Consider the following 16,349-nt stretch of genomic DNA (forward strand, 5'->3'; position numbering starts at 1 on the left):
CAGGGACACAGCGGAACGCTCTGCCAGGCGCAGGACGGCCCCATGCTGCCGGCCTCTAGTGGGCAGGGGCCAGGGACGCTGCGAACACTCTGCCAGGCACAGGACGGCCCCATGCTGCCGGCCTCTAGTGGGCAGGGGCCAGGGACGCTGCGGAACACTCTGCCAGGCGCAGGACGGCCCCATGCTGCCGGCCTCTAGTGGGCAGGGGCCAGGGACGCTGCGGACACTCTGCCAGGCGCAGGACGGCCCCATGCTGCCGGCCTCTAGTGGGCAGGGGCCAGGGACGCTGCGAACACTCTGCCAGGTGCAGGACGGCCCCAGCAACAAAGAACTATGCAGCCCCAAGTGTCCGGAGGGCGGAGGTTTCACAGAACAACATCCAGGAGATCAGCGATTCAACAGCTAAGGCCACAGGCGTCACCTTCAAAGGCTGTGCATGCAACAGACCAGAGACAAAAGAGAGATCTCGGTCTCACGGTCAGAGATGTTTTTTGAGGAGACTGAAAAGGATACACTTCTGAGAAAACTTAGGTGAACAATTAGAAAATGAGAATAAACCAAGATAAGAAAGGTAAGCACACAGATAACATTTTCGACTGCTGAATTTAAACTTAACTGCGGGAGGCAGTTACGTAGCAGAATTAACACTGCAAAGTAGTGGAATAAAGTCCAAGGCAAATTAGTTTGCACACATATATAATGATTTGTCGAAACAATCTGGAGAGTCCCCTGGAACGCTGCTAGTTACCTAGCTCAGTGGCCATTCCCACCTGCCTCTTACAACAGACCCTGATTTTATGAGCGCAGACACACACCCTAGTTAAGACTACACTTCAGTCTTGCTTGCAGTGCCCTGTAGGTGACTTGTATTTTGTTTCCTACTTCCTAGGCTAAAACTACTGCAGTCCCCTTAGCCATGCCATCCTGAATGCCACTGCCCATTATAAATTAAACTGGCAGATTAAATTAGATGTACAGACACGAAGAACTGTACTGTAGTTCTTGGCTCGTCCAGAGCGGTGTTTTGCCTTTGCAGCTCCTGGGCCATAAATGGCCGCACTTAGCTTGCAAGCAGGAAGAGCCACAGGACCGCGCTCTGGCCGGCGGCGCTCGGCAGCAGCAGGAGGCAGGAGCTGGTGGGGCCGCCTGCTTGCAGGGAGCTGGCTCCGGGGAGGCCAGGCGGGAAGCCTCCCCAAACCCTGCCGGCCTCTTTCTTTGGCAGGACAGAGAAACACAACTCTATCTAAGCGCGGCCACTGGTTTTTGCATTTATCTGTTATCGGCGGCCACAACTAACCTTAACTGATACACGTGCCCACTGCATAAATATACAGATATAAATTCAGGACAGATGAAACAACTAACCTTAAAAATAAACCATACAAGTAATAGCAGAAAATACAACAATTTTGACACCTTGTGGTGGAGGAGTTCTAAGCATCACAGGAATCCTAGAGGCCAGAAGGAAAAGACAAACGGAACAGATTTGTCTACCTTAAACGTAATATTTGTTTCTCAAAAGTCACTGCATCATGACAAACAACACAGAGTTCGTGTATCTTACTCAATCTAGTTTCCCAAGGGTGTGAAACTGCAGTTCTTATAAACAACTGGCAAAGGGTAAAATGGCACAAACTTTTTGAAGGGCAATCTGACAATATCTACCAAAATTTTTAAATTTTGCCTTTATGAATTATTATTGCAATACATGAAATACAGAGGAACGTAAAGATTCATACAGAAGCATGTCCACTGGCGTGTGGGTTATAACAGTAAACAGTGGGGGGAAAAGCCTTATGTCCAGAGAGGAAAACGGTTACATAAAAAGCAAGAACCACCACACCGTGTAGTTTAAAAAGAATAAAAACTGCAGCACTGTTTCTAATAAATAAAAATTGGGGGAATTCCCTGGTGGTCCAATGGCTAGGACTCCTGGGACCTGCGGTTCAATCCCCTCATCGGGGAACTAAGATCCCGCAAGCTGCAAGGCGAGGCCAAAAATAAAAAAAAAAAAAAGAAAGAAAAAATGGAAAAATATCCAACAGACAGATGATTCAATATCAAAACTCTAGACTACTATGCAACATCTTTAAAAATAAAAAATTTTAAAAAGATGTAGGTCCACACCAATACACTTTTCAGTAAAAAAAGAAAGCTGAAAATAAGAGGTATGCCATGATCCAATTTAGGTAAAGAAAAGTTATACCACCACAGAGAAAAATACAGAAGCCTTATATTTTTCATGTATACACAGACATGTGACCCACTGAAAAAGATCTGGAGAAACACATCAACATAAAACACGGGTTACCCAGGGGCAGAGGAGAATGAGGTGGGAATCAAGATGGATGTTTACTACAAACGATGTACTACTGGTCAACGTTTTATGAAAATGTGCCTGTATATTACTTAAAAATTTTCAAGATAAAAGAAATAAAGGAAAACATAAACTGAAGCATTAGATACTTAATCTAAAGCAAACTCCTTCAAAAGAGGGGCCCAATTAATTTTTTAAAAAAAGAAAGAAAAGTCCCGAATATATGAAAAATTACAAAGGAAGAACAGGATTTTAAACCTGGAGAATACTACATACCCAATATACTCTTTAAAAATCTTAACCAAGCATAAGATTTTCTGGAAGAAAATATCAACAAAGTCTACGCTGATAGAGGTAAAAAAAAAATTATCATCTAAATTCACTAAAATATTATGTAAAGGAAAAAAAAACCCCTTTCCACAATGTATTCACCTACGTCATAATTTCCATCGCATGAAGTGTCACTTACAGGTGGGGAAAAGATCCTCCCGTTTCGCCTGCGTCGCCTGCAGTCTCTTCCCCGCTGCACTGTGGTGGCCACTGCAGATTCTAACTGGGGGACTGTACACCAGGGAGCCATTAGCTTCGAACAAGAGAACAGGAGCATCATTACCTGAAAAGAAACAAAAACCCAGTTTTAATCTCAAAAAAATGCCTTCCTCCTTCAACAATATGATTCCTCTTAAGGACACCCCTTGTCCCCTACTCCATGGGTTCCTCTTCCCTTTTGACAGACACACACACAGTCCCGCACGTGAACTCGGCGGCAGGAAGGGGGTCAGAGGATCCTTGAGCCATGAAATAAGGGGCTCAGTAGTGGGGTGAACAGTGGTGTGCTTCCTGGAATCCACACCTTGCAGGTAATGAAAGAACTTTAGGACCCTGACCAGCTGTCCCGCCCCGCTTAAAAAACAGACCACAACAAATCATTCAGTAGCCTCTCCTTTGCAACTCTTAGGCCTGCACAACTTTTACTGCACTTCTGGCAATATGCAGACATACGTTAGTTGAATCTTTAATACCTTATAGTTGTAGTTTTTAAAAGACAATTCAGACATAAATTTGGTCTAAAAAGAGAACTTTTTAAAATCTACCATTACCATTTTGCTGAATTCTTTTCAAATACACTATCGCTGGTGCAGGAAAGATGGCCAAATGGCAGAGGTATGAAGGCTGACAGCAGAGAGGGGCAGAGCTGAGGTGAGGCTGCAGGGCAGGCAGATCAGAGAGGACGTGGGCGGCTGTAGGACACGTGAAGTACAGGATTTTACCCTAAGTGTCTTTTCCTTAGGACGACACTGAGGACCGTTAAAGCCCGGGCGGGGTGTCCACGTGAGCTCGGATGTGCACCCTTCTGGCTGAAGCAGGGAGGTAGAAGCTAAGGACACAGCGGCGGGAAGGCCAGCCAAGGCGCTGCCGGATGCCCGCATGGGGTGCTGCAGGCTTGGGCGAAGAGGGCAGAGGAGTTGGGAGACCACTTCAGAGCAGGTCTGAGGTCCAGGCGGGTGACAGGCCTCAGGGTGGACAGATGCCAAGGAGAACTCCATGTCTGTCTGGGGCAGCAGACCAGACGGTCACGCGGCATTTGTCAGGGAGGCACCAGCACGGCACCGAGAGACTCGATTCATCAGGCAGTGGGATGCCCGAGCGCAAGGGCAAAGGGTTCAGCCAATGTTCTGGAAAGGCATCGGGCAGCACCATGCAGGCTAAGGGTTCTGCTCAGTTCTGCTGCTTCAGAAGTACAGACACAAGCACCAGGGACTGCCCTACATTTCTCAGCTTACCCAGAGTGGTTTTCTGTTGTTGCAGCTCTTTAGCCATTTTCTCAAACTTCTTTTGCAGTCTTTTATCGTTTTCTGGTGTTTTAGGAATAAAATCTTTGGGCTGCATACACTTGCGCTGTACAAAAAGGACATTAAAAAAAATAATACTGTATTGCGATTGTGTAAGACAGGAAAAGAGCCCTTCCATACACATTCCTGATATCTTTTGTAACATCCATAATACAACCTACTTAAAGAGATATTTCTTCACTATATGTGAATTTGTAATGTTTATTCTTCCTATAACTCTAAGAATATGGACAGAATTTTCAGACTGAATAAAGAGCTACACACTAAGTAGCTATGTTTTCTGAGGCATTTTCAGGACCCCAGCATTCTTAGTTTCCATGAAGATTCTTAAACGAAATTAGTCTCCTTTTCCTTATTTTTTGCTACTTTGACATCTATCTCCCCCCCCATAAAGTCATGACACAGTAACAAAACACAAAAGTGATTACTTTATAACTACCAAAGAAGAGAACCATTATTTAACCTTGTCTTACTGTCTTTACATCACAGCAACTCCATTCAGCCAGTAAAAAACAAAACCTGTGACCACGCGTCCAAAGTGTAGGGAATGAGGAAACCTCGGACACGTGGCGTCCAGGTCACCGTCTCACCCTACCGTCCTCACGTCTCCTAGCACTTTTTATACCGCAGGCCCCCAGGTCCCCTGCGGAAGAGCCCATCTGGGCAGGTCGCCACCGTAAATACAAAAGCTGAGCTTGACACCAACTTCACCTACGGTTACTCCTACACCCGAGGGTCTCTGAAGGACGCTAGGGAAGCGTGTCTTCTGTCCAGGCCTCTTTAGGCGCCCAGCCCAAGTGTGTTCACGTGCGTCCCAGTTTAAAGGAAGAACTTCTTAGCCAGTCAAGGCTGCTGCTACACTGTGCTCTTGTTCAGCACCCTGCTCTATCTGTTAGTAACGCACTCGTTCATCATTTAACAAAAATGTTATTGTGTGTCAGTCACTGGTCTGGAAACAAAAAAAGATCCTTGCATCAGGGAGCTTATACTCTATGAAGGAGTGACAGAAAATACACATAATAAATAAGTAAACTACATCGTATGTGTGTCAGGAGGATTAGTTCCAGCAGGCCTGGAGCCGGCCTGAACTGTTTTTGCCAAAGTACCTGGACAGCATGCAAGGCACTAATTAACAGCGTTGCTTTGTAACTATGGGCCTCTGGCGCTCGGGGCGTTTGTACCCCCAAAGCTCGTCAACACTGCCCATCACCAGTGGGAGGGCCCCGTCGCTAGCAGAGGTAACGCAGTTAGAACAGGGGCAGGTGACCAGCAGGCGCTCTGTGGGCTCGGAAGCACCGCCACGCAGGGTTCTGGGGTCTTCGCGAGAGGCCGGCTGCCCGCACTTCTGCAGTATGTTAGCAAGGGCCAAGTACTATAACAAGGAAAAAGCAGGCCGGGGGCTCAGGACGGCTGGCACGGTGGGAAGGACCTACCACTGTAGACAGGGGAGTGAGCCGGTGCTTAGTGAGAAAGGACCAGCAGTACAAAGCCCTGTGGAAGTCAGAGAACCTTCTGTGGATGGATGGGGGGAAGTGTGTTCCAGACAGAGGGACAGACAATGCAATGGCTCTAAAACACAGACAAACGTGGTATGTTTGAAGAACAGCAAACAAGAGGGTCAGGCTGGCAGCAGAGTGAGGGGAGCGAAGCAGAGACCCTCCCCAAAGACCAAAAGAATAAGGTCTGGAGTCAGGTTTAATCTGCAACTGCATTTGGAGAAAGGAAGGAAAGGGAATGTTTGTAGGGACTTAAGTGGTGAAGGGTATGAGCAGACATTATTAATGCTTCAGATTAGGAAAAATTTAAAAGATGAATAATATCCAGCATTGGTCAGTGTTAAGAAAAAGTACCCTTGTACACTGCTGGTGGAACTCTAAGTCCCTTTCTAGATATTCCGCTTGCAGAAATAAACTCAAATACATCACACAAACAGCATACTTAGTAAAAATCGTCAATGATCTAAGGGTGCATGAATCCAAGACACATTCACGCTGTCTAACACAAAGCAGAAGGAAGTAGAGCCGCGTACACACACTGATATGAAAACACACGGTTAAGTGAAGGAGAAAAAGCAACCCACCAAACAGTACACGTGACGTATTCACTCAAAGCACTTGTACTGAAGACTACCTGATCAGCAAGGACCCAAGTCAAGCTGAAAACTGCTTATTTTGAGGGAAGGGAAATTAGGAGCGATATGCCTGATCTGTGTTCACTCAACGTATTACCAGCTGCTGCTGGTCTATCACAGAGTCATGAGACGCTCCATTTCACTACCGTCCGACACAATCTGGACGGAGACAAGTGAGTTTCCATCACCGCCCGGGTGCGTTCCAGCTTGTCCGAGATGAAATGTGATGGAGACACAGGATTTACTATTTCAGAAAACTTGGAGACATCCACGGGAATGTCTTCCCTAATCGACAGCTCTCCTCTGCCTCACTCAGTGTGGAGAAAGTCTGTAAATCTTCTCTCCAACAGGGATTCTCACGTGACAACAAAGTGACTGATGTGTCACAGTGAACAGTTTACCCTCAGATACAGAAATCAATTAAAACTTTCAAATAATAAAAAAAAACCAAAAGGGCTGTGGTTCAAATGTGAACCAGACCTCAAAGGAAAGCAGCATCTTTATATTTGCACAGATTTTCTGTAATAAATAACTGTGCACACTTGGCTATTTCTGCCTCAGACTTTTGAGATTTTCCGGCCAAACAGATCAAATGTATTTTACTACAGACGTTAACAACCTGAATCCTGAAGTAGTTACCAGAGCACCTGAAAGAATGCTGGTTTCTTGGCAACTTTTAGTTCTCCTTTGGACAAACAGTCTCTTCCATTTATCACAAGCTACATCAAAGCATTCATGGGATAAAGTAAGCTCTATAACTCATTAAAAAATGCTGTGTGAGAAGAATAATACCATCAATAGCAATATTCAGACAACTCTTGAACATACTTCTAAAAGTTTTATTTTCTAGGAAGAAAAAAATGAATAAATTGATGATTGCCAGAGTCCACATTGAAGTCCCGTACTTACTTTTTTTTTCACTAGGCTTGGTAGGTGTTCACTGGGATTAGCTGCAGGGAACAGCGATTCATCAATGTGCACTCCAGCTGTCCTGCATCTGTGTGATCAAAACAAACGGTAATGGGCATGTTCCTATTAGAGTCACACAGCATTAAATCTGCACACGTGTCAGTTAGCAATGAAAGGGATCCCTGCACAGGTCATTCTAACAGACACGTCCTTTAAAATAAGTACATTTATTACCAAACACAAAAGGCAATAAAAATTCAATTTTCCAAAACCTTCTCTATTTGGTGTTTTTGAGTGTAAGAGCAGAAGAGAAGTGAGAGGCAGGTACAGGAAGTACAATTTTTATGCAATAATGTGAGACATGAAACACTCCAAAATGGTCACCGTGTGGCACTCATGAAGCACACGCTATTCAAGGCACAATTTAAGAGTAAACAGGCCATAAAATGAATAATCTAGAGCTAGAAGGGTCCTAAAGAAATTGAGGCCAGAAAGCTTATCTATCCTCCAAAACCAAGTTCTCCTTCCTGTGTGTTTCTGTCAAGGCACCACCATCACCTGGAGACCTAGCTCTGCGGTCCCAGCGACCCTGAGCTGTACCTCCTGCTTCCACAGCCCGTCTGTCCTCACATCTGCCATTTCCCCTCTCGCATCGCCCTTCACCTCCCTACCTGCCTTGGGAATCCCTCGACCATTACCCACTTCTAAGCATTCAGCTGCTCAAATCTAAACAATTACAATGATTTTCTAAATGATCTCCTTCCCTACGGTTTCTCCTCTTCTGATTCATTCATATAATACTGAAACATTCATCTTAAAACATTTTATTCATCTCTCCATAACCCAGATCAATCACTCCCGTGTTTACAAAATCATGTCACCAATCTAAGTCTTTTTAAAATAAGGCCCCTAACCCCGTCTCCAACTATATTTCATAAGACTATTACTGTTCAACATTTAGTACACAAATAACAGCTGAAAATATAATAAAATACACTGCAATAAAAAAAGAATGAGGCAAATCTATCCCAATGATATAGAAAGGTCTCTAAAATAAGAATGAAATGTGCATGTGTATGGTATTGTACAGTGAAGTATTTCTCACTTTAAGAAAAGTCTGGAAGATGACACACCAAAATGTCAACAGCACTCATCAGCTGTGAATCTCAAAGTGTGAACACAGAAGACGCCTGACGCGAGGTCAAAGCTACTGCTATCGTGATAAGCATACACCCCCCGCCTGCTCCACTCCTCACCCTCAAGAGCACACGGTGGAGCTGAACCTACATGGTGTGGGTCACCCCCACACGCCAGATGCAGAAGCGGATGTTAGAAGATGTTAGAATGCAACTGTCTTCTATTAGGCCAGACGTGAAAGAAATGGTCAAAAATGTAAAAAAAAAGAAGGCAGCACAATTATTGGGACAAGAGAAGAGCCGCAAGGTGGAGCACAAGCCAGACGGCGCAGGTGACAGGACAGGGTCACGAAAGGCTGCAGGTCAGAGGCCACCAACAGGCTGAATCGGATGAGGACGCAGACGTGGGAGGACGCAGGTCTTCTGTCTGGAGGAGGAGCAGAGACGAAAGCACAGCGAAGTGAAGAGGGTGAAAATTTCGGGAAAACATCCAGCACTCGGTGTGAGTGAAGTGAATGAACAGGAGTCAGGAGACAGTGGCAAAGATGACACCCTCGTCCTGAGGGCTCCCGGGCCCGAGAAGGTGTCAGGGGCCCTGGACAGGTGCCTCTGAGGGACGAGTTCCAGGACAGGGACACCAAGACCAGCCAGGGCTAGTGGGGTAGGAGACGCCAAAGATTTCAGCAACGCTGTGGGGCTGGGCTGGGGACCCATAACTGAGCAACACTTCGGAATAAAAACAGCGCACGCCTGACCTCTGGTTAGATCTGATGGGCTGAGCACATGTCTCTCTCCTCCCTCCGCCAAACCCCAATCAAATGACAGTAAAGGAAAACAAAAGGACACAAACCAACAGAAGTAAAGAGTAGGTAAGAGAGAATCTGGGGGATTGAGAAACTAACAGGAAACCCCAGCCTTGCAGCTGGGGGTGGTGGGTCGACCAGAAGGGTCCGGATTCCTCTCCTCGCACCTCAAGGGAGGCCAGGGTGGGTCTGAAGAGCAGCAGCTCTACTCCTAACCGCTGCACCCCACTCGCTCCTCCAGCGGAGCAGAGGTGATGGGTTCTGTTCTCAGATGCCGCGGACCGAAGACACACTGGACTAAGGATACCAGGCCCAGCTCCGGCAGGACAAAGATGTGCAGGAAACGAAATGTATTTGTGGTGCATTTTCAGATTCAGCTAAAACCACTTTCACAGTCATAATAATGTCAATAAAACTACTGATTTAATTGATCGCGTACACTGGAATAATGAGAGGATTAAGAATCACGGGGACGGGGGTGTGGAGAGTATATGCACGCGGTAAATGCATGTACATGGGGACATCGGGGTGTGTCCCCCAAAGGCAGCTAGTTGGAAAGCTAAAGTCTCACCTCCACACCAAAAAGTCATTAGACAACATCAAAAACGAACATCAAGGCAGCGGTGGAGCCACAGTAATGAGGAATCCGGAGGTAAGTCAGAGCTCTAGAAAGAGCTGCAGGAGTGGAAAGAAGACACCTCCGGAGAACAGGAACTGGGACAAAAAGGGGCTAGTGTTTTCGCTGTGAGCCTTGTAAGACGAGCTGATTCTCCTCTCTGCGGTGTGTGTGGGACCCAGCTCTCCCTTCCTAACAGGACAGCAATGGGAAACTAAGCACCCTGATTCAAAGGGTTCTGGCTTACACAACAGGCAGGAAAACAGCACCACGGACCAAGACAGAAGATGGAGTTTAGAAGCGGTTAGGAATGAGTTCAGTTCTGGACGTATTTAAACCCCGATGACTCATCCAAGCAAATCCATCTAGCAGGCAACCCCTTACGTAGCTCTGACGCTTAGGGGATGTACTAGGATAAAGACAGATGTGGGTAAAATTCTAATCCCTCACCCAGGTCCTGAAGGAGCAGGTCTCTGTCCCAAAGCTTCCTTCTCTCACTAGACTCCAGCCACTGACCCTCTGGCGTTGTCCTGGCCTCGGGCCGGACCTTCTGCCCCCAGGACACGGTCCCCCAGTTCAGGGAAAGACTGGCTCCTTTGCTGTCTTTTTTGCCTCAGCTCAAAGCTTCCCACCGACTCCAAGAGCCCCCTGGCCCCCCCAAAAGCGCTCTGCCCAAGCAGGGCAACCCACTCCAGGGGGCCTCCTGTGCCCTCCAGGGCCTTTACAAAACCTTTCTTGCACTTACAAAACTTGTCTTCCTCATTAAAAGTATGTTCCGGGGAGGCAGTAAATATGCCTGTCTAGTTAGAGCTGTAACCCCAAAGTCTGGCAGAGAGTAAGCACTCAAAAATATTTTCTGAATAATGAGTAGTTTGTAGAAAGACAAACACTGTTGAGCTCTTTATCTTACACCATACGTGTACATACACACCAAAAAGAAAAAGAAAAAAAAAAAAAGAAGCTCAAAACAGATCATAGAACTAAACGCAAAAGCTAAACCTAAAGCTCCTAAAAGAAAATGCACGAAAAAATTCATGCTTCTGAAGCAGGCAAAGATGTTCAGATAGGATGTTAAAACATAAAGCACCAAAGAAGAAAATGAAAAACTGGACTTCAACAAAACAAAAAATTTGTATAGTTTGAAAGACACAATAAAGAAAACAAAAGTCTCAGACTGAGAGAAAATAATTACAATATGTGAATCTGACCAAAGAAATTAGTATGTACAATATACAAAAATCACATACAACTCAATATTATGAAGACAAAAACCCAATTTAAAAAAAAAATGGGGCTTCCCTGGTGGCGCAGTGGTTAAGAATCTGCCTGCCAATGCAGGGGACACGGGTTCGAGCCCTGGTCTGGGAAGATCCCACATGCCGCAGAGCAACTAAGCCCGTGAGCCACAACTACTGAGCCTGCGCGTCTGGAGCCTGTGCTCCGCAACAGGAGAGGCCGCAGCAGTCAGAGGCCCGTGCACCGCGATGAAGAATGGCCCCAGCTCGCCGCAACTGGAGAAAGCCCTCGCACAGAAAGGAAGACCCAACACAGCCAAAAATAAATAAATTAATTAAAAAAAAATACTTAAAAAAAAAAATGGGCAAAAGATTTAAACCAAAGACAATACACAAAGATTCACTAAGCACATTATCTTATGTTCAGCACTCGACATCAGGAAAATATAATTAAAACCAGATGAGATCCTCACATTTATGGTTAACTGATTTTTGACAAGAGGGTCAAGACAAGTCTCTGGGGAAAGAACAACGTAAATCTTTTCAACAAATGGGGCTGGGACAACTGTGGGACAACCACATGAGAAAGAAGACATGAGACCCCGACCTCACACCGTACACAAAACTAACTCAAGATGGACAAAACCCTCAATGTAAGAGCCGAAACTATACAATTCTTAGAAAAGAGATAGTAAATCTTTGTGATCTTGGATCTGGTAATAGTTTCTTAAATGACACCAAAGCACAAGAAACAAACAAAAATAAATAAACTGGACTTCATCAAAATTAAAATCTTTTTGTGTCAAAGGAAACTGTAAAGGAAGTGTAAAGACAACCTACAGAATGGAAGAAAATATCTGCATATCGTATACAATATGGATAAATGTGAGACAGCCATACAACGGAATACTATTTGATCATAAGCAATGAAATTCTGACACAGGCTACAGTATGGATGGATCTTGAAAACATCAGGTCATGAGAAAGAAGCCAGGCCCAAAGATCACATACTGTATGATTCTGTTTACATGAAACATCCAGGACAGGCAAATCCACGGGGACAGAAAGTAGACCAGTGGCTACCTTGGGCTGGGCGGCATAGAGGGATCAGCGATGCAAAGGTTTTGTTCTGAGGTGATGAGAAAGCTTTCACCTGATCGTGGTCGTAGCTGCACAGCTCTGTGAGTATGTTAAAAACCACTGAACTGTACACTGGCTGAATTTTATCCCAAAAAACCGCTACCAAAAAAAACCACAACACGTGAATACCACTACACAGCCACTAGAAAAGCTAAAATTAAAGACTGACAAACTCCAAGTGCTGGTGAAGACTCGTGCCCTGATGGTAGGAACATAAAGTGACACAACCGCCTTGGAAAACAGTCTGGGTAATGACCCAGGAGCAGGAAGATATACAAGGTCACACACATAGTCTGTTCATGGAACTTTACTGGTAACAATCAAAAACTGAAAACTACCCAAACGTCCATTAACAGGTGAATGGGTAAACAAACTGGTATATCCATGCACGAGAATACTATTCTGCTAGAAAAGAAATGAAATTATTGATGGGGGGATGATGGATAAATCATGGATAAATCTCAACATGGATAAATCTCAAAAACATCACGTTAAACAAAAGAAGCCAGGCACAACATAGTACACACCGGATGACTGCATTTATACGAGATGCTGGAACAGGCAAAGCTAATCAATACTGACAGAAACCAGGTGAGCGGGGAGTGTGGGCGGGGAAGCTGACTAAAAAGGGACACAAAGGAACCCCTGGGGTGATGAAAATGCTCTGTGTTTTGACTGTGATGGTGGTAACATGGGTATGTACCTTTGTCAAAGTTCAGTGAACTATATACCTAAAATGGAAATATTTCATCTTATGAAAATCATTTTTATAAAGCTGATTTTTAAAAAACCAACTAATCACCGAAGCCTGTAGGAAGCCTACAGTTAAGAGCTGGGCAGAATTATGGATCTAATGAAAAAAGATGAGAAACGGGCAGCAAGGATGGAGAAGACCAGGAGAGAGAGGTTTCTTAAGGATGCCTCTTTTTTTAAAAAAAATCCTTTGATCACCAATTTTTACCTCAAGCAGTGTCTACCAGCTCCTCCCGCTCAGGAGAAATGTCACCCATTTCCCACTGTTATAAGCAACAAAATAGCCAAAAAGGGGTGGCCGGAAGCACCCGGATGGAAGACTCGGATGGGAAGACCTGGGATCATCCCATCATCACCAAGACGACGGGGAAGTTATAACCGGCAGCATCATGAGGCGCAGTCAGCTCCTGCAAAGCCTCACTCCAGCCTGGTGGGGAAGCAGTACCTTTTCCCCCACTGAACGACCGAGGAAACGGAGGCTCACACAAGACCATCTGCCTGAGTTTACAGAACCACCAGCCTCCTCTACTAGTCAGGAACCTGGAAAGGCTCGACCCATCGGGCTGGAGGTGCGCCCGACCCCAGGCTCCCGACCACCCGCCCCCCACGGGGTAGGATGGAGCCTGGCGTGGACAGACTCCCTGAACCCACTCGGTTGAACGTCGGTCCTTCCACGATACAAACATAACGTGCGCCCACACGCGGAGGAGAATACTGAAGCCTCTACCTCAAAAGCACGTTTATCAGGCACGCAATCAAAATCTACTGAATAAACAGAAAAAGCTCACCAGCTGCATTTCTGCTTTTCTTCAGAAATGTACAATGATGACATCATCCCCCCACCTAGTGGTTAAGAAGAGAAGAGTTTCAAGAGATGCCCCTAAAAGCAGGACGAGCCTTTCACCCGTTTTCTGGCTGCCACTCTCAGAGCCCTGGGCTCAGCCCAGCACGCGGGCCCTGCCCTGGGAAGTCCTGCCTGGGATCCGGGGCCGAGCGGCGGGACCGGCGGCACTGCCCGCCCCGCCTGCTCGGGTCCGGCCACCCCGAGCCCGGTCAGCCAGTCATTCCGCACAAGGGTCTCGATGCCCAGCAGAAGGGCTGCGCGCTCAGGGGAGACGAAGGACCGGGGCAACTTTGAGGAGGCGCCAGGCTCCAAGCACACAGTCCTGACAGAGCGTTCAGGTCTCGTCCCCACCCCTACCAGCGGCGCAGGGGAGAAGGCGAGGGGCCACAGAAGTTGGGGGGCAGCGCTGCGGGCAGAGCACCGACCGCGGACGGCGCAGGCGGGGAGCAGCCGGCCCGGTGGGCGCCACAGCCCGCGGCCTGGATCTGTGCTCCAGGCTGCTGGCTGGAAAGCGACCAGAGGAGAGGCAGGATTGGACGAGGCCGTAAGGGGAGAAGAGGAGTTTCAGACCTGGGTTTGAGGGAGGGGCACTGGAGGGGAAACGCAGCAGCAGAGCACGGAGGAGCGCCGGCGGCGCCCAGGAGCTGGTGCCGCGTCCCTCGGGCGCCTGCGCGGTGCGCACGCAGCAGCAGGTCGGCCCCAGGCCCGGCCCGGCCCGCTCTGCCCGCCCGGCCAGGTCCCCGTCCTCTCCCAGGAGCGGGCACGTCACTGTGCCCACCGCTGCTCACCGATCTTGGAACGAGAGCGTGTGCATGCCGGGGAGACACGGAGAGCTGGCGGCAGGAAACCTTCCCAGCCCCACCGCCGCTAGGCGCCTCCCGAGGGCTGCCTGGAGGCCTCGGTTCCCGCAGGCCCTCTGCTCTCCACCCGCAGCCCCGACTCCGCCCAGGCCGCGCTGACCCCCGCGGCCCCTCCGCCAAGAGCCCCCGGACGCCCACCCCGGGGCCTTTGGATTTGCCGGTAAAAGGCCGACCACCTCCATCCTGAACCGTATCAGAGAACATGCTGGGGAAATAAAAACCTCTGGCACAAAGTAGGGACAATTTACGTGACTGGTGTGATGACCCGCCTTAATTTGTCAAATCCCAGTACACATGCCTTGGTCTATCACAAATACTGCTGTCAACAGTGAAATAAGGCTTTAAACCAAGTATCCTGGCCAGGGCTGCAGTGCAGACCCCCTGTAGAGTGGGGTGGGGATGACTGCCTTCTCCGCCTCCCAAGTGCTGCATCAAATGCTGCGCAGACCAAGGGGCACCCAAGACAGCAAAGCAAGTGTCTGGTGCTCAAGTGGCCTTTCCCCCGCATGTGTCAAACAGCAAAACCGCTTCGCAATGCCATGTCACGAGCTGGCAGGAAACACATCTTTGGGCTGGAATGGCAGGTGTCCGTGGGAACTCACTGACTCGTTATACACGGATGGCTGCAGAAACAAATGCGTGGCACGGATACAGGTACGTATCACCAACTCTGCCCACAAGAAGGCGTGGGACCAGCACCCCTCGGCAATGAGCGTGCCTACCACCCAGCTTTTGGACTCAAGTACTATTTTTCCACTAAAAGGAACCAAGGCTCCTTGGAGAAAAGGCTGCATGCAGGGCCGGGAAAGAGAAAGTACAAGCTGAGCCTGGACTAAATTGTGTCAGAAGAGAAAAGAAGTGTTCAGGGAATGATGGAGAAATGATAAAATAATGACAATGACAAAAGTCAACTTGAACGGGCTACCACTGGCCAATGGAGGACAATTCAAACCTTAAAAGGAACAATGATAGTAACGGATTATAACCCACTGGATAAAGTACAGACACACCCAGTGTGATGAGGGAGAGTTATTTACAGAGTGTGAAAGTCCCTCCGTCAAAAGCCACACTGACTAACTGCCAAGGGGGCACATTCACCCCAGTGGAGCGGCCTGGAAGGCACCACCATCACAGAGAGGGGCCACCCATCACCAGTCCCAGGTCATCCCTGCAAGACGCAGAACTCGGATCATCTCACCAGGAAGCACCAGACAGTCCCCGACTCGGTCCCATTCGTAGCCTTCAACAGCATCACAGGCAGGAAAGCCAAAGACAGGCCGAGGAAGGGCTCCGGGGGAGAAAGACGGGCAGATGCAACAACCGGACACAACGTGGGTTTCTGGAGTGGAGTCGATGGCCGTCAAGTGTGTGACTGAACAGCCGGTGAGATCAGCGTGGACGGCCGCATTGTGGTTGTGCAAGGAAACATGCTTGTGTGTAGGAAGCACTAAAGGCAGGTGTGAGGGGCGGACTCTCAAACACGCAGGGATGTCACCTGAGAACTGTGTCCCCAGTTTTCTGTTTGTCTGTGACTGTTTAAAAAATGTAACTTCAACAACCTTCTCCAACTAAACTTAGAGGTGATGGTCAAGCTGACCTTCATTCCTTTCACCTCTATTTCTTCTTCCTTCAATATGGAAATGTGTGTCCAAAGGAAACATCAGAATTTTATCAACTGCAGTTACAGTTGTATGCTCTTAGAAAGAACACACCCAGAAATAACCCAACAAAACGGGATTCTAGTGACACCTA

At 47.6% G+C, this 16,349-nt stretch overlaps 1 protein-coding gene across 6 annotated transcripts in view; it reads right to left on the bottom strand.

Annotated features, from left to right (window-relative positions):
- The window catches only part of MCPH1 (microcephalin 1), a 228,312-nt gene that overhangs the window by 197,764 nt on the left and 14,199 nt on the right, over positions 1 to 16,349 (bottom strand). For all 6 annotated transcript variants that reach the window (XM_068532031.1, XM_068532036.1, XM_068532035.1 and 3 more), the window contains exons 4-6: positions 7,211 to 7,298; positions 4,102 to 4,216; positions 2,787 to 2,930 (exon numbers count right to left, since the gene is read on the bottom strand). In XM_068532031.1, coding sequence (XP_068388132.1) covers positions 2,787 to 2,930; positions 4,102 to 4,216; positions 7,211 to 7,298 — 347 coding nt within the window. The remainder of the gene's footprint in view (positions 1 to 2,786; positions 2,931 to 4,101; positions 4,217 to 7,210; positions 7,299 to 16,349) is intronic.

Source organism: Eschrichtius robustus, chromosome 21 (assembly GCF_028021215.1).
Source record: "Eschrichtius robustus isolate mEscRob2 chromosome 21, mEscRob2.pri, whole genome shotgun sequence".
Classification (NCBI taxonomy): Eukaryota; Metazoa; Chordata; class Mammalia; order Artiodactyla; family Eschrichtiidae; genus Eschrichtius; species Eschrichtius robustus.